Here is a 25,632-nt window from a genome sequence, read left to right as displayed (position 1 = left end):
CTTTTGCTAAATAAAACCGGAAACCGAGAGTAACGCAGATATGATGCAATTGACAGGCGACTTCCTCACATGTCCCGGTTCCTTCCTTGGTTGAAATAGCAAGTTTCTCATGATTTACAAATCGTTGGAAACATTTGGGATATTGTAAGTACTCAACTGAACAAAATATATAACACTGGCCAAGTGGTTTTTGGATATTTTACTGAAAAAAATGTTGCATAGTGCACCTTTAAGACTTTAGAGAATTTTGACATGTATTTTCGGTTCTTACAAATGTCCACACGATGGCAGTGATGTAGCAGTGATGGGCTTCTGGATTTGAAGCGAGTGTTCAAGTTCCTGAACAATCAAGATCTCAAAACACTCCTCCAGAGTAATTATAAGAGGCCTTTGTGTAGTTGTTTTTTTAATGAATAAAATAATCCAACATGAGCCTGATAGGATTAGGATCAAATAAAAATCCTCTAAGAAATTCCAATTGGAATTTTTTGATTTTTTTTGTTATTAAGGCTTTTACTTTCTCAATTTTAAATACCATTGAAGAAAAATCAGACAAAGAATGAGGTTCCCTAAGAATACAAACTCTTATTTGATTCATTTTATTGAAGCATTTTGCATAGGCAACATTACGTGGAAGATAAATGCAGGTTCAGACAATGAAAAGATTCACAGTACGCTGTCATGTGTTCTCCCTCTGAGCACAACTACAGGCCCTCTACAGGCTCAAATACTTTTAAGGTTTATTTTTGGCAGATAAAAAGGCACTTTGAAGCAGGTTATTGTGGGTTGTTCACATTCGATTAAGTTAGTTGGGCTAGAAAAATGTGCTGCCGCTGGTCGTTTGCAGTGGATGATAACGGTAGGAGATTTCCCTCCATCACTCCACGTCATCATGGTTCTGAGTGGACTCATTGATCACCTTAATGGAAGAGAAGAGCGGAAGTGTCCATGAGAGAGAGAATTGATATCACTGACTTGAAATTAGATTATTATATAGGCTACATTACATAAATACATTATTTATTAGAGAGAACAAAAATGTAATATTGTAAATTAGAGAGATTATTAGAGATTAATGTGAATTACAAAACATAAATATAATAATTGAAATAAATGTATAAATTATTATTAAATAAATGTCTTGATGCAAAAACTTTGATGCATATTTTAGGACAATTAACATGTATTTATTTATATTGTTTAATTTTAAGTTTAATTTAAATGTTACAATGCAAAAACTTAATCTCATACGCTTCATTTACTTAATAATAAAAATAGAAAATGTAAAAATGAACTTTTTTAAATAAATACATATAAGCATATTTTAGGACATTATTTTAGGATTTATTTATTTATACTGTTTTTAATTTAATTTAATATACAAGCATTTGCTGATTTTTACACTTTACACTAGACCAGTCGGCAAAACTCCGAACACATCTTCCTTTCTTACGAATGACTTCAGTGGCGTTCTTTTCTCAAAGAAAAGCTTAACTCCAAGTCTTCCAGAGTCATGGCCAAAGCCGGTTCGAAAGACCGCTGTTCGCCAGCTTCTTTGTTTAAGAGTAGCACGTGAAACTGCGGCAACTCTGCCGTCATTATGTTAAGCCCGCCCACCGACTCTATACACGATGTGATTGGCCTGACCAGATTTTGGTTTTTCCAGCTCGCAAGCCAACGGAGAGTTGCAAGACTACCGCTAGGGTGCGTCTAGATTTCTAGGCTACTAGAAATCGGGTAAACCCAGCCCGATCTGCCGGCGATTTGATTTCGTCCTGCAGCTCGGGCTGGAAACCTGTACATTTTTCTATCCTGCTTCCGTTACAAATTTGCGGGGACCAATCACAAACCAGCTTATCTACCTGGCGCACTATTGCCGGGATTAACACAATGAGAAGTGACGGATCGTTGGTCTGATTGGTTGAAGGACTATCCAATTGCGTACAGAGTCCTTTGAACTATGTCCATTGATCATGCCTCTTGTGCAGTAAAAATACATAGACTCGCCAGACTAATGTTCAATCTGAGGGGGTTTTCACACCTACCTTGTTTAGTCCGGATTTTCGGACTTTTCAGTTTGGTCCGATTCAAAATTACAGGTGTGAAACCTCCCCCGTACCACGGTCCGGACCAAACAGACGAAATTTGGTCCGACGAAAAGAGGTAGTCTCGGTCCGGATCAAACTGAACAAAGGTTCGGTTCATTTCTAGTGTGAAAGCATTTTCTGTACACTCTAAAAAAAAAGGTTCTATATGTCACCAAAAATGGTTCTTGGCTCGTAATCATAGGGGAACCTTTTTTAGTGCTATATAGCACCAATTTTGGTGCTTCAGGGGTTCTTCAGCGGGTCTTCAGAGGTGCTATATAGCACCTTAGTCAAAGAACCTCTGAAGAACCGCTGAAGAACCACTGAAGCACCAAAATTGGTGCTATATAGCACTAAAAAAGGTTCCCCTATGATTACGAGCCAATAACCATTTTTGGTGCCATATGGAACGTCTCGGTTACGTATGTAACCCTCGTTCCCTGAGGAGGGAACGGAGACGTACGTTAGTGACTAACGAATGGGGGTTTCGCTTAGAAGCCAATCATCTTCGAGTATTCAACAGCGCCCAATGGCAGTGCCAATGCCATGGGCATGCGGAATTTGCATGCGTAACTCCGCCCCACCTCGTGGGTATATAAGGAAGTACGCTGGCAACATCGCATTATGTTACTGCTGCAGGAGCCAAGACTGAACTCCGCGTTCCAGGCAGCACAGCTGACGTGGCAAGGAAACGTACGTCTCCGTTCCCTCCTCAGGGAACGAGGGTTACATACGTAACCGAGACGTTCCCTTTCGTTCAGTCACTACGACGTACGTTAGTGACTAACGAATGGGGGATCCTATACAACAACGCCACTCAGCTGTCATCCAGTGCCCTGCGTAAGTGTGAGTACCCTGTCGTAAGACTAGTACGGACGAAGGACTCCCACTTATCACAGGATTACCAAGGTACACTGGGAAGCATATCCCAGTGAGGGAATGCCAAGATGCCTACCCGTGGGGAGGACTTAGAGAATACACATATGACCCGCTAAGGGCTGCATATGGAAGATCTCTAGGGTACCAGCCGAAGGTGGATTTTTAACCCTAGGGGCGGCAGGGACTTGCCAAGGGAAAGACACCTGCTCGCTGAGGAGGCTTACGGTGGAAATACTCGTGTGGGGGTCGCCGGAGGGGAACCATGCACACGGAGCACCTGGCCGGACATGAGGGTCTGGGCTCGAAAGGGCAGACTGAACTGATGTCGGCGTAAGCAGTGCTGGAGGAGCTCAGGGCTCTCGGGGAGCTCACCTGAGGAAAATATTGCACGTATCCAGTCCTGGGAGTGGAATGGCGAGCAAGCGAAGACACCTGAGCCTGGTCCATTACCGGCCACCCGTAGGGGCGAGTACATAGTCGGACACTGGCTCCACTCGGAGATTGTAGAATCTGGCGAATGTGTTGGGTGTCACCCAGCCTGCAGCTCTGCAGATGTCTGTTAGCGAGGCGCCATGCGCTAGAGCCCAAGAGGAGGCCACACTCCGGGTGGAGTGTGCCCTCACACCAAGGGGACATGGTCGGCCTTGCTACTGGTAAGCCAAAACAATGGTGTCCACTATCCAGTGAGACAACCTCTGCTTTGAGAGAGCACTTCCCTTCCGCTCTCCACCATAACAGACAAAGAGCTGGTCTGAGGTCCTGAAACACTGCGTCATGTCTACGTAGGCGCGGAGAGCGCGTACTGGACAGAGCAATGCCAAGGCTGGGTCTGCCTCCTCCAAAGGCAGCGCTTGCAGGTTCACCACCTGATCTCGGAACGGAGTGGTGGGAACCTTGGGCATATATCCGGGCCGGGGTCTCAGGATCACGTGAGAGTTAGCCGGCCCGAACTCAAGGCACGCTTCGTCAACCGAAAATGCTTGCAGGTCCCCGACCCTCTAAGCGAGGCCAATGCGGTCAGCAGAGCCGTCTTCATAGACAAGAACTTAATCTCAGCCGACCGCAAAGGCTCAAAGGGAGGCCTCTGCAGAGCACTTAAGACTACTGAGAGGTCCCAAGAGGGAACGAGAGGAGAGCGAGGAGGATTCAGTCTCCTCGCCCCCCTCAGGAACCTGATGATCAGGTCGTGCTGCTACTTACCTTTTTGTCTCCCAGGAGATCGTGGTAGGCAGATATTGCGGCCACGTACACTTAAGGGTGGAAGGAGACAGCCTTCGTCCCACCCCCTCCTGGAGAAACGAAGCACAGACCCGATCGGGCATTTCCAGGGGTCTTCCTGGCGGGAAGAGCACCATGTGACGAAGAGGTCCCACTTCAACGCATAGAGGTGTCGTGTAGACTCTGCCCTAGCGGAAGTGATGGTAGCGACCACCGCAGGTGGAGGGCTACTCAAACCAGCCGCGTCCCGTCCAGAAGCCACACGTGGAGCTTCCAGAACGCTGGACGCGGGTGCCAAAAGGTGCCCCGTCTCTGATTGAGGAGTCTCAGAGGAATAGGCCAGGGAGGGGCTGTCGCAAGGAGTAGCAGTTCTGAGAACCAGGTCCGGCCGTGCCAACGGGGCGACCAACATGACCTGCTCCTTGTCCTCCCTGATCTTGCACAGTACCTGTGCGAGAAGGCTCACTGGGGGAAACGCATAATTGCGTAGCCCCGACGACCAGCTGTGCGCCAGTGCATCCGTGCCGACCATAGGTCAGGGAATAATACAGGGAGCAATGGGAAGAGTCCTGGGAGGCAACAGGACTACCTGTGCGTCGCCGAACCGTTCCCATATCAGCTGGACCGTCTGGGGATGGAGTCTCCATTCTCCAGGAAGTGGCTGAAGCCGTGAGCTCGTAGGCTGCACGGTTCAGGACTCCCGGGATGTGGACAGCATGAAGGGACCTCAGATGCTTCTGACTCCAAAAAACGAGATGGCGGGCGAGTTGAGACATACGGCGGGAGCGTAGACCGCCCGGCCGTGTCGTCTGTCCTGACTAGTACATGTTGACCCTTCAGCAACGCTAGGAAGCGGTGCAGGGCGAACCGTACTGCCAGCAACTCGAGGCAATTGACATGCAGAAGGCGCTGGGGTCCTATCCAGGAGCCCGTGGCTGCTTGTCCATTGCACATGGCACCCCAGCCTGTGGATGATATATCTGTTGATACAACAAGATGCCTGGAAACTCGTTCTAAGGACACTCCGGTCCGTAGAAAACTGAGGTTCGACCACGGGGAGAGAGTCTGTAAGCAGGCCCGAGTCACTTGTACCCGGAGCGTGCCAGACCGCCATGCCCATCTCGGGACTCGATCGCGTAGCCCGTGCTGAAGCGGTCTCATATGAAGCAATCCGAGCGGCGTTACCGCGGCTGCAGATGCCATATGCCCCAGGAGCCTCTGAAACAGTTTCAGTGGAACCGCACTCTTGCCCTCGACTTGTCGAAGGGAAGTCAGCAGAGACTGCGCGCGCTCGCTCGAAAGCTGCGCGCACATGGCGACCGAGTCGATCCATACCGAGAAAAGAGATCCTCTGCGCGGGGCAAAGTTTGCTCTTCTCCCAGTTGACCCGAAGGCCCAGACGGGCTAGGTGATGGAGCACCAAATCTCTGTGTCCGCAAACCTGCTCTCGAGAGTGACCCAGTATGAGCCAGTCGTCGAGGTAATTCAGGATGCGAACCCCGTGCTGCTGAAGGGGCGCAAGGGCTGCCTCGGCAATCTTCGTAAAGACGCGAGGGGACAGAGATAGCCCGAATGGTAGAACTGCGTACTGATATGCCCGTCCCTCGAAAGCAAACCGTAGGAACGGTCTGTGTCGAGGTAGAAAGGAGACATGGAAGTAGGCGTCCTTCAGGTCGATCGCTGCAACCAATCGTCTGGACGAACGCATTCGAAAAGGCGTTTCGCTGTCAACATCTTGAACGGAAACCGGTGGAGGTAACGGTTCAAGACGCGCAGGTCCAGGATCGGTCAAGCCCACCGGTCTCTTTGGGTACAATGAAGTACGGGCTGTAAAACCCGGAATTCACCTCGGCTGGAGGGACAGGTTCGATCGCACCCTTCGCCAGTAGGGTGGCAACCTCCGCTCGCATGACGGGGGCATTAGCCCCGATCATAGTGGAACGGACTCCCCGGAAGCAGGGAGGAACCTGCGCGAACTGAATCGCGTAGCCGCACCTGACTGTCTTTCGCGACCCAGCGGGACAGCCCTGGAATCTGAAGCCAGGCTCCCAGGAACTGCACCAGCGGGGTCAATCGGACTACAGGTGTACCCGGAGTGGGGCAGCGATGCAGCGTTACCGACCCGGACAAGGGAGGCTGTTGGGCGTCCCGGTGTGGGGGTGCGGTTAACGGCTGCGTCCTGACAGAGGAGACCAGGGAAGGACGCGCGTTCCACTGGGGTCTGCTCTGCCAGGAGGCTGGCGACAGAGAGGGATGCGAGTGGCGGGACCCGTGGGTGGCGCGCACTGTCATCACCGGTCTCTGGGTCCTCAGAGACAGGAACATGAGTTCTTCCCAAGCGCTGCTAGCCCGGGGGCCAGCAGCGGAAGGATTTTCCCCCGGCCCTCCACCGGGGGAAGGAGAGGCCCTGCTACCATCCCCTGGGAAGAACTGGAACCCATCTCTGAGTTGTCCACCTCCAGCGTGGCGTTTAACCAGTCCGGGGAGCGGACTGGGCGACATATTCAACCACCTCCACGGCGCGGCCCAGGTTAAGGCTGCTGCTGGGGCCGGGCGGGAAGAGGGAGGGCGCCCTCTGCGGCGAGCGGACTGAGGCGACTGAGCCGGCGGCTGGTGCAGCAGCTGGCCGCCGGGGCAGTACGTGTTACAGCCTCAGTCTGCTCTGGGGCGGCCGAGAACTGTTGGGCGCAGTTCCCAGCCGCGCCGCCGAAGAGGCCAGCCTGGGATATGGGTGAGTTGAGGGGGCGGGCCCACTCAACGTCCTCCAAATCACCAGGTAAGGCCAGGTGTTCTCCCGGACCACAGCTGTGGACATCTCCCGACCCAGGGAGCGTGTGGCCACCTTCACCGCCCGGGGGCGGGATCAGTCGCGGCACGCAGCTCAATGAAGAGCCCTGGGTCGGCTCCACCCTTGTGCATGTGCAACGGGGCGGCGGCCTGCCCGTAGCTCTGCAGGACCACGCCACCGAAGTAGACGAGCCCACAGGCTTTGGGAGGGTGCTTAGGACAGCCACACCACGCCACGTCAAGCCCTCTGTGGACACCGTAGTGCGCAACAGAGAGTTCAACAGTGGGGGTGAGGGGGCCCCAGTGTACCCTAGGCCGCGGCCCCATCAAGGGCAGAGAAGGCGGAGGAGGCCACCAAACGATCGCTGAAAGCACGGGGACTTCCAGGACCGCGTGATCTCCTCATGCACCTCGGGAGCGAAAGGCATTGGGGGCGGGGCCCAACAGCTGTCGGGTGCCGTCCCCAAAAACCAATCGCGCAACCACGAGCACTCGCGACTGGGCGGAGTTCCACACCAGCGCGAGACTCGTGGCTGCCCGAGATAACATGGCTGTCAACCTTAGGTCGGATCAGGTAGCGCTGACACACCCGGAGGCGGAGCACAACTCCTAATCGTCACTCCAGCCCACCTTGGGATACGGCGATCGACATCTCACTGCTATCTGGAGCGTGGACGAAACGAACGAGGCGTCAGAGACGGGCCGCTGTTTCAGTCCAACACTCGCGGGTTTAAGCAATGTGCGAGAGGGGGCGTGGCCCGAGGAATGATCGTCGGGGTTCTTAATACCACGGCACCGCACTCAGGTCACCCTGGCCACCAGCCAAAGTACCACCTCACTCGGAGACGGTAGATTGGGGTGTGGCAGAGGGGACTCTCTCTCCTCACGGAGATCACTGAGTCTCGACCGCAACATCGCGATGGTCACGTTCCCGCAGTGGGAACATGACGCATCCACAAACACTGCCCGAACGTGCTGAAGCCCAAACACATCGAGCAGTGAATGTGCCCATAGACAGCAACGGAGATCGATCGCACCCGGAAGTGCACAGGCGAACCGTCTTGAAAAAGACGTGCCACGCGCAAGCTCTTTTTGTGAGAGGAAAGCTCTGCAGAGTGCCGAAGCGCCCAGGGAAACACACACACAGCTGTTGCAGATCACTGCACAGATCAGCAGGCAGGCAGCATGAGATCGCTGGAACGCGCCGTAACACCAACACCCTGGAGAACCGCTGGTCTCGAAGACTGAAGAGAAGACTTCAGAATTCAGGCTTGTAGGAGTGAAGAGATCCTCTTGGCTCCAAAGCAGAAACATAATGCGATGTTGCCAGCGTACTTCCTTATATACCCACGAGGTGGGGCGGAGTTACGCATGCAAATTCCGCATGCCCATGGCATTGGCACTGCCATTGGGCGCTGTTGAATACTCGAAGATGATTGGCTTCTAAGCGAAACCCCCATTCGTTAGTCACTAACGTACGTCGTAGTGACTGAACGAAAGGGAACCTTTTTTTTAGAGTGTATGGTTTGGACTTTCAGACCATTTACAGGAAGTTCCTGTTTATGTTTAAATATTATAATGTTATTTTAAATTCAATCTAGGCTACATTGATTATGAAAAGTGAAAAGATGCGCAATAAGTTAGAAGACAGAAGGTCAGAAATGATTTTGAAAGAAATTTTGTATGATTTTGCTTAGAAAGCCTTTCTTTAATGTGAATTTCATTTCGTATAATTTGTATCTTAATTTTAATCAACGTTTAATCAAATAATTGCCTGGATTTAATAAATAAGAGTCTATAGCAGACAATAATCGCGGGAGCGATCACATGCTTTGCACATGAACTGGAGCGCATCTCAAATAAACCAGGATACTTTTCTCACAAAAATGAGAAATATGTGTATATAAAGCTTGAAATGTCCACTTTTAAACGTAATGAAAAGAAAATAGTCAAGCAATGCGCACTGTTCAATAGTGGCAACGATATGCGTCCGTTCATTCATTCTTGTCAAAGAATGACGCACGTTCGTTTACAAACCAATCAATGTCCAGATGCCACCCACATAGATGATGACGAGTGGACGCAAGTGTGTCATGTAAAGTTCTTTACTCCGCTCACATAATTCCAATGTGAAACCAAACCAAAACTAACCAAATGTTTAAAATGTATCAAAACATGAACTTCGGTTCGGACCTTGGTGCAGACTTTCAGGTGTGAAAACGCCCTTAAAAGATTGAGCTTGGTCTGGTGATAGCCAGACAAACTACACAGTAAAGTTCTTTAAATCTTTTTACTTCTTTATAAGCAAAAGACGGTGTGAAAATGCAGTGATAAGTTAAGCACATACCTGGCCATCTCTGGTCTCAATGGTCTTTATGAGAACTTTCTTAGTAAATGTATTTTCAAAAACAGGCTTGGACTCGAGCATCGTTTCTGTGAAAATGAAATCTTCAATTAAACTGCAGAAACACATATTTTATTGTTTTATTATGTTATTTATTGGCGAGTTGATGTCTTACCTCTCAGACTGAACGAGGAGAAGTTTGGAAGAGGGGTTGTAATTCTACATTCAAGAGTAAAATGTAAAATTATTTATTAAAACATAATAATTGTTTCAATCCAAATGAAACTATATTCATAAAATAACATCATTAAAGAAGTCAAGCAGTAATGCACTAAAAGAGGTTGGAAGTGTTCACCTGCTCTCCTCCCCTTCTAGAAGTTTCCTGTAGGTGGCGATCTCGATGTCCAGGGCCATCTTGACATTCAGCAAATCCTGATACTCATGCAGGTGTCTTGCCATCTCATCCTTCATGTTTCGTATGTCCTCCTCCAGCCGAGCGATATTATCCTGGGAACCAGACAACTCCATTCCAAAGTTCTCCTCCATCTCCCTCATCTGACGCTCCAGAGATTCATTCTGCATTTACATTAAGAAAAGATTTAGGGTTTGTGGATCTGATGTAATGGTAGTCATGGAATATCAGGTTTTCCTACACCAAGGTTCATGCTGCGTCCCAATTGGCCTACTTATACTACGTCCTAAAAGTATACTCTTTTTGTGAAGGAAAAAGTACATACTTTTGAGTGTGTAGCAGAAGAGTATGCAAGCTTTGGGACATACTACTTCGTCATCTTTAACGGACTCTGTTGCTTAGTTACGTGCATCCCGTTGAAACTGCCCTGTCAATCATCGCCACAGTTCAAATCCTCCACATTCAATTTAATTTCCTACCATATCGGAGAGAAATGTAGTAGCACGTTGATCTGCCATTTGTGGGTCTTTAATGCGGAGACTCCTCTCATGTGTTTGCAAAGTTAATGGCCAAACGTATCATTACAACAGTTCACAATGCTGCTGCAGGTGAAATATAATGTGGGTAACATTGAATAAATATATTTTTGTCAGGTTAAATACTGATAATTGCTCACTCAAACCCCTCTATCTAATCCTCTCTGCTTAACCATCAGACTCGCGGAACCGTCATGTTTGTAGTTTTTTAACACTTTTTATCCACGTTTGTAGTTCTAATCGAATCCTCGTCAATCTCGCAATGGGTTGTGGGCAATATCAGCCGTTAGAGACAGTGCGCATCGATCTGCACTTCGAATTATGACCGGAAATAGTAGACCATCCGGGAATCTTTGGAATACTCTTTTCAACATACTACGATTTGGGACATACTAATTATTTTTTTGGAATACTATTTAGTAGGGATGCAACAATACAGTTAGCCCACGGTTCAATACATACCTCGGTTTTTAACCACGGTTTTCGGTTCGGTTCGGTTCGGTTCTGATGGCTTGTCACATCAGTTTTTTGTTATTCTATTCTTAGGCGACAGGAACAGTAAGAGGTTAAGGAGAAAAAAGACTCTTTTTTATTGCAATACTCTTTCTTTATTTTACTTAAAAGAATTGAAAAACCTTACTTAAACTTAAAACTTTCCTTAAAAAAACCTTACACATTCCTAGTGTATAGTATAATATAAAATAAATATATATAAAGATTTACACTGGCAGCTCAGAGCTGTACAGCTGCATTTAAGTATGAAAGTGAATGAATAAATGTAAAAATAAAACACTACATAGACTTCACTATAAAATATACATTGATTCTTATTAAAGCTACTGTATTCGTTTTTCAGTCAAGACCAATGAGTGATTTTCTCTTTGTCTTTTGTTGTTGTATTAATAGTTCATTCAAAAATGAAAATTCTGTCACAGAGAAATGAATACAGGTTTGGAACAATATTAGAGTGAGTAAATAATGACTAGAATTTTAGAGGTGAACTACTGCCCTGTCAATTTAAGACCTCCGTGCATCTAATATACAGACACACGCTATTTTTCTTTCACTTTAGACATAACCGACTGTGTTTATGTAAACCTTGTGTGTATTTGACAGTATTAGCGCAGTAAGACGACTACTTAGTTCAGTAATCACGTGTTTGACAGGCGTTTAGTGCGCGCCCTCGGAAAAGCACATGTTAAAACCGCGCACGCGAATGAGCCGGCAAGGCTTTAAAACGCATGAAAATATTGAACTTTCATGATTGTGAATAACTAGTGTTCCGTGAGTATAACTCTACCACTAACGTGTGATGTGAATGTATGTCATGTTGTCAGTATTGCGATGGAGGCAAATTATAGAATTTGTAGAAAAATAATTAATTCAATGCAAAACTGAAAAAACGCAATTCACAAGCGCATATTGAACCGTGAATGCCGTACCGAACGGTTCAATATTATATTGAGAATTGTGGCATCCCTACTATTTAGTACGGATAGTATGCGAATTAGGACGCAGTCAGTGTTGGGAGTGACGCATTACAAGTAACATGCTCCACATAATCAGATTACTTTTTTAAAGGATCGAGTAAAGTAACGCATTACTTTATAAATGTATAACATTTGTGTTTCTTTTTTTTAAAGTAAAGCCGTCTTCTGTCAGCTCACTTTCTGATTTGGTATATGTAGTAAAGTTCGTTCGTGTGGGAAGAAGGAGGCGGGAACCGGCGAACAATACAACATACTTTAATCAAAAAGAATACAAACAAAGTGAAAGTAAAAAGCGGCAGCCCCTCACGGACGACTGCCGCACACACATAACAAAACATAAATAAAACACAAATTAAAATCCAGGCCTGGTCCTCTCTCGTCCTTCATTTGAGTCGCTCGTCCTTTTAGGTCTCCGTGCTCCCTCATGAGAGGACTCGAGACCGGTGTGCCTCGCAGGTGACGTTCATTCTCAATCACGCACACCGATCTCGCTCGCTCCTCCCATGTCTCTCGCTCGTCCACCTCGCCACAGTATAATTTCATGTATGCACGTTTGTCCTCGGGATTCCCCCCACACAACAGGATTTCTGATCGTAAATATTCAAAATGTTTCGGATATTTTTTATTTGAGATCGGTGCAAGCAGATTCAATCATTCTTAAAGGGTTAGTTCACCCAAAAATAAAAATGCTGTCATTAATATACACTCACCTAAAGGATTATTGTGAACACCATACTAATACTGTGTTTGACCCCCTTTCGCCTTCAGAACTGCCTTAATTCTACGTGGCATTGATTCAACAAGGTGCTGAAAGCATTCTTTAGAAATGTTGGCCCATATTGATAGGATAGCATCTTGCAGTTGATGGAGATTTGTGGGATGCACATCCAGGGCACGAAGCTCCCGTTCCACCACATCCCAAAGATGCTCTATTGGGTTGAGATCTGGTGACTGTGGGGGCCATTTTAGTACAGTGAACTCATTGTCATGTTCAAGAAACCAATTTGAAATGATTCGAGCTTTGTGACATGGTGCATTATCCTGCAGGAAGTAGCCATCAGAGGATGGGTACATGGTGGTCATAAAGGAATGGACATGGTCAGAAACAATGCTCAGGTAGGCCGTTGCATTTAAACCATGCCCAATTGGCACTAAGGGGCCTAAAGTGTGCCCAGAAAACATCCCCCACACCATTACACCACCACCACCAGCCTGCACAGTGGTAACAAGGCATGATGGATCCATGTTCTCATTCTGTTTACGCCAAATTCTGACTCTACCATCTGAATGGCTCAACAGAAATCGAGACTCATCAGATCAGGCAACATTTTTCCAGTCTTCAACTATCCAATTTTGGTGAGCTCGTGCAGTTGTAGCCTCTTTTTCCTATTTGTAGTGGAGATGAGTGGTACCCGGTGGGGTCTTCTGCTGTTGTAGCCCATCCGCCTCAAGGTTGTGTGTGTTGTGGCTTCACAAATGCTTTGCTGCATACCTCGGTTGTAACGAGTGGTTATTTCAGTCAAAGTTGCTCTTTTATCAGCTTGAATCAGTCGGCCCATTCTCCTCTGACCTCTAGCATCAACAAGGCATTTTCACCCACAGGACTGCCGCATACTGGATGTTTTTCCCTTTTCACAGCATTCTTTGTAAACCCTAGAAATGGTTGTGTGTGAAAATCCCAGTAACTGAGCAGATTGTGAAATACTCAGACCGGCCCGTCTGGCACCAACAACCATGCCACGCTCAAAATTGCTTAAATCATCTTTCTTTCCCATTCTGACATTCAGTTTGGAGTTCAGGAGATTGTCTTGACCAGGACCACACCCCTAAATGCATTGAAGCAACTGCCATGTGATTGGTTGATTAGACAATTGCATTAATGAGAAATTGAACAGGTGTTCCTAATAATCCTTTAGGTGCGTGTATATAAAAAGAATAAAATAAATAGGCCTACACTAAATATTTTTCACTTAAATAATTACCAAATTAAGATGAAAAAACTAAAATACTCTGAATCCGTTTGAAGCTTTGAACAACCGGAATAGTTTTTTTGTCAAATTAAAATAACAGGCCTACCTCAACCCTCACCTTGTATGTTTTTTTTAAGTAACATGTCTAAGTGATGTGGGTTAGTCTGGAGAACAGCCTGTTGACAGTTAAACCCGCGGCAGAAAACAACCTCTCAATCCATTACATTGAAAGATCTGAAAAAACCCATACATATGTCCGCCCATAGACCCTCTCCTTGAAGAAATCAGGACAGAAGTGGTTGAAAGTGGACAAAAAAGATGAATAAAAACACCAGGTGTCTCTCTCATCTACTTGTGATCCAATGGACCACAACGCATCTTAATACCAGATGTAAACAGGGTCTGTGGTTTGTTATTACAGTCACAGTCATCACATTTCTGACGAAAGAATATGCTTACTGTTCCCTTGAGGGCATCCACCTCGCAGGTCAGCGCCTGCACCTGACGGCGGTATTCATTGGCCTCCTGCTTGGCCAATCGCAGCGCTTCATTATTCCTGTTAGCCGCTTCTGTCAGGTCAGCAAACTGAGAGTGAATGAAGACACGCGTTACTAAAGGTAGGCATAGTTTGGTAACAAAGGATGTGAGGTGAAAAGACTAAAAAATGAGTATGAAAAGGAAGAATCCATAAAACATTATTTTAGCAAACGAGGGCTCGTTTTTTGTATTTAGAGTCAAAAGCAGAAGAAGCTAATCTGACAGTTATGACTTGCAGACAAAAAATGAGAAGCAAGAATAAAAGAGGCTAAGATGTTGATGGGAAATAGAGGAAATCCCTGTTAATGGTGAAAAGGCTCATGTTAAATACCTTGGATTTGTACCAGCCCTCTGACTCCTGGATGTTTTTGGTTGCCAGGTTCTCATACTGCAGTCTGACGTCTCTCAGAGCAGCTGTCAGATCAGGTTTAGCCATGTCCATGTCCACCTGCACCTGCTGGCCCTGGATCTGTGCCTGCATCTCAGCCAACTCCTACAGAGAGAGATGCTTTCTGAATAACATCTGTCATGCCTCCCTTTCTTGTGTTGTGATCATACAAACAGAGCCAAATTCTGACATTTTGAGTATCTTTTGCTTGTGCAAAACATGCCATAATGCTAGGGTGTAGCAATGCAGTTGAAACAGCACACATACTGTAGATGGTTTTCTCAAACATTTTATTATTTATTTCATTTTATAGAGAATGCTGGAATGCGTTTATATTTGTATGACAAGTATGATGCCTTGGATTTAATAGATTAAAGCATTTTAGTACAAAAAACGTCTCCAAAGCAACAATGTAAATCCCTGGACTTTTTGTTAGGAACATACATTATAATAATAATAATATAATATAATTATTAATAATAATGATTAATTGTATTATAATCATTTTATTTCATTAATTTAATGTATGCATAATACAGTTTAATGATAGCAAATTAGACATAGAGAAAATTGTGAAAATTACATGAACGCCTATTTAACCATATTTACTAAAAGTTCACAAACACTTATGAAAACCGAAAAAAAGAGATTAGATTAGATTCAATGGCAACTTTTACATGCAACCCATCACCAAGGCAGTGCTGCAATTAAGTTGGAGCTCATATAAATATAATACTCTGATCATGTTTATGTGACTACGCTCATAATTAGAGTAAAATCAATACAAAATATGTGCAGTACAATGCAAACAAAGGCTTTAAGTGATTAGTTCACTTCAAAATGAAAATGTCCTGATATTTGACTCACCCCCATCTCATCCAAGATGTTCATGTCTTTCTTTATTCAGTCAAAAATAAATTACGTTTTTGGAGGAAAACATTCCAGGATTTTTCTGCACATCATAGACTTCCATGGCAAACAAAATGTTGAAGGTCCAAATCAATGCAGTTTCAAAGGAAGGGCTTCAGAGGTTCATGATCCCAGGCGAGGAATAGGCTCTTATCTAGAGAAACCATCTGTCTTTGCCAAAAAATTGTTTAAATTAATACACTTTTTAACCTAAATTGCTCATCTTGCGCTGCTCTGCGGCTCCCAGTGATTGCGTAATCACGTCGGAAAGGATCACGTTCGACGTAGGCAGAAGTGCCGCCCTGTGTTTACAAAGCGCACATGCGAAGACTAATACAAACTTCCTTTAGCAAAAAAAAAAAGTAAAACAACGATGTCGGCCGATTTTGAATGTTTTTTGGTAAAGGGCGTTTGTATTAGTCTTCGTACGTTCGCTTGGTGCGGTACTTCCGCCTATGTCTAGCGTGACCTTTCCGCCGTGATTGCGCAATCTGTGGCACGCCGCAGAGCAGTGCAAGATGAGCAATTTAGGTTAAAAAAGTACATTTACCGATTTCAAAACATGGCATCATGAAGCGTTATGAATCAGTGAGTCGATTCAGTGGTTTGAATCGCCAAAGTCATGTGATTTCAGCAGTTTGGCGGTTTGACACGCGATCCGAATCATGATTCGACTCGCTGATTCATAACGCTTCAAAGCTTCATGATGCGGTGTTTTGAAATCGGTCATCACTATATAAGTAGTTATTTATGTTTTTTTAGCGCACAAAAACTATTCTTGTCGTTTCATAAAGTTATTGTAGAGCCACTGTAGTGAGATGGACTTTGTAACGACGTCTTTAGTACCTTTTATGGGTCTTGAGAGTGAACCGTGCATTGTGCCAATGGAGGCCTTTCTGAGCAATCGGATTTCAACTAAAATATCTTCATTTGTGTTCCAAAGATGAACGGAGGTCTTACGGGTGTCCAATGACATGAGGGTGAGTAATTAATGACAGAATTTTCATTTTTGAGTGAACTAACCCTTTAATGGCCCTGAAATGGTCAAATATTGGTTGCTTATTCAGTCTATCACTATTTGAGAGTCTGACACTTTCTGCGTAAGTTGAATATAGAAGGTGGTCTGTCGGAAGCCAGATAGTTTTAAATATGTATATTTTTCTTACACAGATCCATCGATTTGCTTCAGAAGGCTTTTTTTAACCCTGAAGCTGTGTGGATTACTTTTATAATGGATGGATGTACTTGTTTGTGCTCCCATTCACTGCCATTATAAAGCTTGGATTAGCCAGGATATTTTTTTTATATAACTGATTGTATTCGTCTGAAAGAAGAAAGTCATATACACCTAGGATGACTTGAGGGTGAGTAAATCATAGGCTGATTTTAATTTTTGGGTGAACTATGCCTTTAAAGCAGAAGTTTGCCCCAATCTGAGGTAATAAAAACTGTGACCGTGTATCTTACCTCATCATGGAGCTTTTTCAGGAAGGCGATTTCATCCTGGAGAGACTCCACCTTCCTCTCCAGATCCACTCGTGCAAGAGCAGCGTTATCCACGTCCTGCACGACATTAATAACATTAAATGACACAGCAGCACTAGTGTATTGAGCACAGATGCACAGCAAGCACACAGTGAAGAGGTCTTTGTGTTTTAATGAGTATCTGGGCCGGGCACAATGCCCTGCAGTCTGCGTGGCACCATTCGGATGTCTGCTGATAGGACTACCACATCCCATATTTAAACCATGAATAAACACGGCTTTAACACTCACACTGTTTTATGCTTAACACATGCTCTCTCTCTCTCTCTCTCTCTCACACACACACACACACACATCCAGACATTCCTGCCCTTGGCAGCCGGTTCAGCCACAACAGTTTGCTTTGTCAGGGTCTGCTGGTCTGCTGGAAGAGCAATCAGCAGCGATGGAGATTTCCCAGCGCTAATGCCAGAGACAAAGACATTCATGCCACACAGAGCCGTTCCTCAAACACAGACCAGAATCTCTATCACAGTTCCCAAATTCAACAGACTTGTTTGTTTGATTACATGGAGAAAAGAAGTAGCAAGCAATAGTGTACATTGGTTTGGTTACATTAGTTTGGTTATCATACCACACCTTGTGGTGGTTTTATAGCTTAAAGATGATGAGTAGATTCACAATTATTTATAACTATAAGTTCTAATATAAATTAACATTTTATGCTCACCAAGGCTGCATTTATTTGATCAAAATACAGTAAAAACACTGATATTGTGAAATAAATTTGCAAAACAACTGTTTTCTATTTGAATATTTGAATGTCATTTATTCCTGTGATGCAGAGCTGAATTTTCAGCATCATTACTCCAGTCTTCAGTGTCACATGATCCTTCAGAAATCATTCTAATATGCTGATTGGCTACTCAAGATACATTTGGGTTGCACTTTATTTTACAGTACGTGTACTTACAGTGTACTTACCTAAGAAAGTACTGGTTAATATAAGGAAACTACATGGGTTACAGTTAGGTTTAGGGGTTGGTTCAGGGTTAGTACCTATTTATTACCCAGTTATTGTAATTTCTATAATAAGTACATAGTATGTACAAGGGGAAGAGGACTGTAAAATAAATTGCTACCAACATTTCTTATTATCAATGTTGAAAACACTTCATATTTTTGTGGAAACCAACCTTGCTATATTTTGTCAGGATTCTTTGATAACTAGAAAGTTCAAAAGAACAGCATTTATTTAAAATCGAAATTCTTTGTAACATTATAAATGCCTTTACTGTCACTTTTGATCTTGAAATTCAATGCATCCTTGCTGAATAAATGTATTAAAAAAAATACAAATCTTATGGTCCCCAAACTTTTGAATGGAATTGTTGATTATTGTGTGAGCTCTATGTGACCTCACGCACCCAAATGCAGAAATTACAAATCAGTTTATCTCATTCTATGTTGCTCAATGTTTTATATATACACATTGTTACACTTAAATGTTGCAACAAGTATTACCATACTTCTGAAACTCCGGTGACAGCAGTAGTGATAACATCTTCATCTATATGCATCAGCAAAGTTGTTGTTTTTTGACTGGTCTATCTAACAGAATTACAGAAACTTGTAATTTACTATAAAACAAATACTGCACATTCTTTAAAGTCCCCATGAAATCAAAATTGAAGCGTTTTGGCTTTTAGTGTGAATATGTTAGCCTTACTGTTATCTATAAGCTTGTGCTCCTAAAAAAAAAAAAGACAAAATTCTTATAAGATATAAGCATACAAACCTTACAGTCTCTCACTTCCACCAATGATTTTGATGACATCACTCTGCACTTCAGCTTCTCATCAGATTTTCTGTCCAATCAAATGCTCTCTAGAATCTGAAGCCGCGCCCCCTACATTATAAATATGCTGGAGCTGCGGCTAAAATCGGTCATTTGTTCACACATTTACTATTTTCTACATGGTGAATGGCACATAGTGCACTATATAGGGGAAAGGGAACAATTCAGACAGTGTAAATATGCTTTCCATTGAGGCGAATGAAGTCTGGCTTCATGTTAGTGTCACGCAAACCACCACGGCTCCGGTCCAGAGACACGATAGCACAGAGCGGATCATATGCGCGAGTCGGCGCAGACCAGATAACGTATTTTACTCATTTTAATTCTGCACAGAAAAAGCGATATGGAGAAGCGGTTAGAGATTAGGAGGAAACTGCAGCTTTGCTGAGCTCAACAGTGCCAGTGTTGCCAGATTGGAAATGTCCAAGTATCGTACCAGAAGCTCAAAATGATCGTATTTGGAGGAATATTTTCAAACGTACAGAATACAGATATTTATCTAGAGCAATAACTTTTTTCTCTCTCTCTCTGCCTTCCTCTTTGCCTCTTCTCTGTCTTCACTTTCCTTTTCAGCACTTATTTTCTATACTTTCAACCTCAGCTTGGAAACAACTGACCTAGTGGAGGAACGATAACTTGTGCTCGTGAGAGAGAGTCATTCTCTCCACTATGATTGGACGAGAAGACAAACGTGAGATGAGATGTAAGACATGCGTAACATCACCTTCTCCTCACAATAATGCCGGTACAGGTAGACGTAGGATCCAAAGCTAGATCAATGAGTATAGAAGCCCTATGATTACAACGACCATAATTTGTCACAAAAGTATCGTACATTATGGGATTATTGATCGTACATCGTATACAGAGGTCAACATTATCGTACAAAATCGTGTTTTACCTGTCTGAAACTCCTCATGCTGTTCTCTGCATCTTCTCGCTGAAGAATCTCATCCTGCAGTCTGTAAATGACAGATATCAATACGAAAACACCTTTATTTAAGAATATATTCACCCATGCAAAATATTTTTGCCTGATCTGACATTAGTTTCACTAGTTGATTTATTTGACTATTACACAGCTCTCAGGAATTTTTGATTCGTATTGCTCAATCACAACATTAAGCAGTTATAAACTTCTCAATAATGACTTTGAATGTTCTCATAAGCAATTATACTCAAAAAACACTGCTCACTAGACATGATTTTCATTGCATTAGACCACAATATAATATAAAAAGTGGCATATGCAAACAAATGATGCTAGAGCTAGATGCTTTGACTACAGCGAAGTGTTCAAATAGGATTTGTCTTCATTCTGCACAGGGTTCAACAAGGCTATAGCCCCCCGAGGTAAAAAAAAAAGCACAATTGATTTTATATTTTCCAAAACACTAAAAAGCAAACACCACCCCAGCACTTTCCTGAACACTGGTCTGTCACTGCACAATATATCCCTGATGCATGAGATCGCTCACTGTGCAGTTACAAAAAATATTTTTTTTAAATATTTTTTTTAATTGATTTAAGGATTGCGCACTTACTAAAAGAATAAAAAGAAGGGGGTTGTTATTGCACACACAAACTCCTTTAAATATGCCAAATTTATTTTATTTTTTTATTTTGAATGAGAATTTCCTTCATTTGTTACTCAAAAAAGCATCTTGCTCTCTATCAATGATATGTTGCATATAATCGGGAATGGTAGTTTTAAATCAGAACAGCCTTCTGTTATTAGCAGCAAAGATATTGGTTAATAAAGTGAGATTAAATACATAAAGTTATTATGGAGTGTCTATTCACACCAAGTGCAAATAGCGTGCCTTGCTGGCAAGTGCTATTCGCACTAGCTCCACCTAACAATGCCTTGTTGGGCCAAATAAGACGAAAAAAGGTGGTATTTCAAGTTTTCAGTGGTGTAGTCGGTAAAGCGTAAGGCTTAAAGATCTAGGTTGTGACGCGATCAACCTGGGTTCGAAATCCGCCTTTTGCAGAGCTCGCTCTTCTCCCTTTTCTCATCACAAATCACATCGTAAAGGCATTTACTTTCAATAAATGTTCTAAATGTGGAAATAAAGTGCCTAATGAAATGTTTAATAATAATAAAAGCATATATTGGGTAGGGTTAGGTATAGGGAGGGCTTTTATTGTCCCATTAAGGCGGCATCCATTTAATAATTTTAATAAATATAATAATTTACACTCTATGTTATTATTGCATCCTGTTAATGTACAACAATACTGAGGTGCAAATACTATGTATCCGTCAAAATAAAGTATAAAATGCATGTAATCACTATTTACACATATGCAAAGAACTGCTACTTTTACATGGCGTAAATAGAATATATCACTATTTTCACTTAGCATGCTATTTCACTTAGTGTAAATATCATCTATTGCTAAGAAACTATGTTATTTTCATTGTGTAAATAGAAACTAGTTGCTATTAACACTTAGTGTAAATTGGTAGTATAATTGTGTCATTTAACAATTAATTATTGACGGTTTGCATAATATTCTGAGTTTGCATTTCACTGTTTTTATTCATTTTGAGGAATAGTGAATCTGTTTTTGTACAAGTGAGATGAGTAAATGCATGATCACATTTAGTCTAGAACTACAATACACCTTACTCCTGATTTCTTTCAACATTAGGACAAGAGAATTGTTAGTCAATAAACGGGAAAACAAAGTAACTTGCGTTACTTATTTGAAAAAATAACTCAGATATTTTTTTGTACATTTAAAAGTAAAGCGTTATTTTACTAGTTACTTGAAAAATGTAGTCTGAATACATAACTTGCGTCACTTAGGGTACAACGGGGCTAAAGGCACACTGGGGTAAAAGGCTCTTTATATGTTATTTTGCTCTGAACCACTAGATGGCACAAAACCTTGCCTCAGCACTTTCCAAAACATCCGCTTTTCAAGATGCACTTGAAATTTGTCTGATCTCTGATGCAACTGTGGGCAAGTTGATTCTGTGCAAATTTGAGGCGTAATTTGTGAGTGGGACATGCCCCCACCACTTTAGCCAGGGTCGATTGTCCCCACCACTTTTTGAAAAATCTTATGGCACGGATGAACCTAATACAAACAAAACATCTCCAGTTAACAAGCAGAGCATAATTTTGTTTGTTAAATAAGAGTCTTCAAGCAATTTAATCTATAGTATAACGCCGTTGCGGAGACTCTCTATTTGTTTCGGTGAAATCACAAAATAAAATGCACAAAAAACTGTTCCTGCTCTTGATATACAATCACTGATGATTAAAAAAAAAAAAAAAAAAACTATACAAGGGCGGATTAGAACCTAGAACCTCTGACACACTTAACAAAAGTTGTACCACTAGACCATTAGGGAACACAAATAAAATTTGCAAAAAGTCTCAGCACTAACTATATGTTGTGTTTAGATGCAAGAATGAAACTATCACATTAAACACATTACAATTCTATATCGATAAATTCTACCATTGAAATTGATTTCTGGACATCTTAATATAATTTTTTCTGCAGTTGTTATTGTACATATTTTACATCCGTATTATTAGCAATGCAACATCAAATATACCCCCCCCCACACACACACACACACACACACACACCTGTCCCACCCACTTTTTAAGATTTAAGTAGTAAATGAGAATCACTAAAATTATAGTGTATTTTCAGACAAATTCTTCTTTATGATCAGTTTTGTTCAAGTTAATTAAAGCGACAGTTATTCAATAACGGAAGAATATGTAAACATATGGTATTTGGGGTAAAGGCGCCCCTGTGGTTGGGATGAAAGGCACAATAATTAAAATGATAATAAATAGTTAGCTGACTTTTCCATTTGTTGACATGACATGGTTAGATTCAGATGGTAAATATCATATACACTCAAAAAAATAACTCATTGGACAAACTCAATTTAATTGAGGGCAGGTTTTCCATCCAATAAATATGTGTAGCCCCAACTCATAAAAAACGAATTCATGCAATGAAATAAAATTGAGTTTATCCAACTCAATTTGGACTAACTTAATTGAGTTGGTCCAACTCAGTTTTAACGAGTGTATTAAGTTGGATGTTCACCTTAGAGATAATCACCATATTTATAATGAAACCATCATATTTAAAAATATGATATTAATCATGACATTTATTGTTACTACTTTAAATCTATATTCAATTATTATAGGATCTCCTTCAATGCTTTCAGAATCTTAACTTTCTAAAAATAATTTTGTTTGTGCATTTTTTAATATTTTTATATCAACATATTTTAATGGCAGTATATTTATTGAACAAAAATGAATTCTTTTATTTATCAAAATAAACAGAAAGTAGTACAAACGTTGCTAAAGTGATTGTTTTGCACAAGTATTAACTTATTATTTTAGCTAAAGTATTTGTATCAATATGCCTACTGTACTGTTTTGCCCTGTGTGTCTGTGGGGTAAAAGGCCTCGCCACCTAAAATAAAACACTTTTATGATTTATTTTCACACAAAATCTGTTGCTCCGTAAATTTTTAATACAGACATATAGGCCTACATTTAGAGAAAAGCTTTTTTCCCTTAAGGTGTGCCTTTAGCCCCGTTGAACCCTATATAGGCAATATTTGTGTTCTGTATGACCTAATGCAATGGCATTCGCACATAAACGTGTCCAAACATTTTGTGAATGTTTGTCATAGCCTACTTCTCTCTGAGTCGCTCTATATCTTCTGCCAGGTTGTCTCGCGACACCTCCACGCGTGCTTTCTCCGTGGTGAGCTGGTCCACCTGTCGCCTCAGGTCTCGCATCTCCTCCTCATACAGATCCGCGATGCTGGACGATCTCTGACCCCGCAGCAGCTCCAGCTCCGCGCACAGGATCTTGTTCTGCTGCTCCAGGAAACGCACCTTCTCGATGTAACTGGCGAAGCGGTCGTTCAGTGACTGCATCTGTACCTTTTCATTGAGCCGATTCGCCTTGAATTCCGTATTTAAGGCTTCCGAGAGATTAAAGTCCAGATTCTCGGAGGTCAGCCGTGGCATCGGCGCGCTACTTCGGACTCTGGAGCTCTTCGACGCGTAAATGACGGGAGCCGAGGAGACGCCGAAAGACACCCGCGAGCGCACGGAACTGGAGTTCTGACGGCTGGAGAACGCGCTGCTCCGGCTCGCATCTCCAAATCGCTTTCTGTAGGAAGAGGTAGACATCGTGAACTTTATTATCTGTAGTATCTCTGTGAACCGGTTCTCTTCAGGAACTGTCTCAAACTTGGAGCGATTGTGTGAGAGGAAGCATCATTTATAGTCGACTCATTATGTAAATCACACAACGGTGCTGGAGGATTTGAGTGACACAAACAGAACCCTATTGAGTTTCAAGAGTTATCTTACTTTTCTCCGCCCACTGAGGGAATTCGTATAATTAATGTTTTACTGTGCCATTTTTATTATAGATATGAAACTACCACACTTATTTCACCAAAATTTAATTCATTAAAGATTGAAATATCCCGTTGAACCTAAAAGCATTATGCAATCATTTAAAGTGATAGTTCACCCAAAAACGAACATTCTGTCATCATTTACTTATTCTCATGTTCCAAACTATAAGACTTGTGTTCATCTTTGGAACACAAACTACCAATTTGATGCTTCAAAAAGTTCATATAGAGATCATAAAACGAATCCATTTGAATTGAGTGGTTTAGTCCAATATTTCTGAAGAGACACAATCGCTTTATATGATGAACAGATTTAATTTAGACTTTTTCATTCACATATAACATTGATCAGCGAAAATAAACAGAAGCTCAACCGAACCTGCTTGATGTGCGAGAACAAACATGCTGTGTAACACAAGAATGAACCTCATTGTTTCTTGCTGAAGCTCAAACGTGCTGAGTAACACAAGAATGAACCTCATTGGTTCTTGCTGAAGCTCAAACGTGCTGCGTAACACAAGAATGAATCTCATTGGTTCTCGCAGAAGCTCAAACGTGCTGCGTAACACGAGAATGAATCTCATTGGTTCTTGCTGAAGCTCAAACGTGCTGCATAACACGAGAATGAACCTCATTGGTTCTTGCTGAAGCTCAAACGTGCTGCATAACACGAGAATGAACCTCATTGGTTCTCGCAGAAGCTCAAACGTGCTGTTTAACACAAGAATGAACCTCATTGGTTCTCGCAGAAGCTCAAACGTGCTGCGTAACACAAGAATGAACCTCATTGGTTCTCGCACGTCAAGCAAACATGCTTAAGCTTCTGTTTACCACAACTGATGTGTGAGTTGATGAATGTTTATGTGAATAAAAGCCTAAATTCAATCTGTTCATCATATAAAGTGACTGTGTCTCTTCAGAAAATTTGGACTAAACCACTGGATTTGTTTTATTAATTTTTTGAAGCGTCAAGGTTGTAGTTGCGAAGCTGTCAATGGAGGGACATACACTCACCTAAAGGATTATTAGGAACACTGTACTAATACTTTGTTTGACCCCCTTTCGCCTTCAGAACTGCCTTAAAGCAGCCCTAGGTAACTTTTCAACCTTTATAATATATTTTCAAACCTCTTGTGATGATACATCGACTTACAATAGGTTGAATGACACATTTGCCATAGCCTGACGGGGTCTGTATCGTTTTTAATCGTACTTTTAAACTTCGGGTTTCGGGTAGTAACCCGAGAAAAAAAAAACTACAAAATTCGACTGCTTTACGGCATATACGTCACTTCCACCAC

At 42.7% G+C, this 25,632-nt stretch overlaps 1 protein-coding gene across 1 annotated transcript; it reads right to left on the bottom strand.

Annotated features, from left to right (window-relative positions):
• Positions 1-561: 561 nt before the first annotated feature.
• On the bottom strand, positions 562-24,218 carry viml (vimentin like). The gene is made up of 9 exons (XM_079819149.1): positions 23,596-24,218; positions 19,802-19,862; positions 17,025-17,120; positions 14,592-14,753; positions 14,183-14,308; positions 9,671-9,891; positions 9,491-9,534; positions 9,319-9,404; positions 562-919 (listed from the first exon to the last, which is right to left on the bottom strand). The coding sequence occupies exons 1-9, from the start codon at positions 24,096-24,098 to the stop codon at positions 878-880; spliced, it is 1,341 nt and encodes a 446-aa protein (XP_079675275.1). The 5' UTR covers positions 24,099-24,218; the 3' UTR covers positions 562-877.
• Between the last annotated feature and the right edge of the window lie 1,414 nt (positions 24,219-25,632).

The sequence above is a fragment of the Gobio gobio genome, assembly GCF_949357685.1.
Source record: "Gobio gobio genome assembly, chromosome: 6".
Lineage (NCBI taxonomy): Eukaryota > Metazoa > Chordata > Actinopteri > Cypriniformes > Gobionidae > Gobio > Gobio gobio.
The sequence above is the reverse complement of the archived record's forward strand: the minus strand, read 5'-3'. Positions and strand labels throughout refer to the sequence as shown.

Coding starts and splice junctions, on each gene's coding strand:
- viml (XM_079819149.1), bottom strand. CDS start 24,098: ATGTCTACCTCTTCCTACAGAAAGCGATTTGGAGATGCGAGCCGGAGC. Junction 17,121..19,801: donor GCATGAGGAGTTTCAGACAG/GTAAAACACGAT, acceptor AATGTCGTGCAG/GACGTGGATAACGCTGCTCT. Junction 9,405..9,490: donor CTCCTCGTTCAGTCTGAGAG/GTAAGACATCAA, acceptor TCATTTTCACAG/AAACGATGCTCGAGTCCAAG.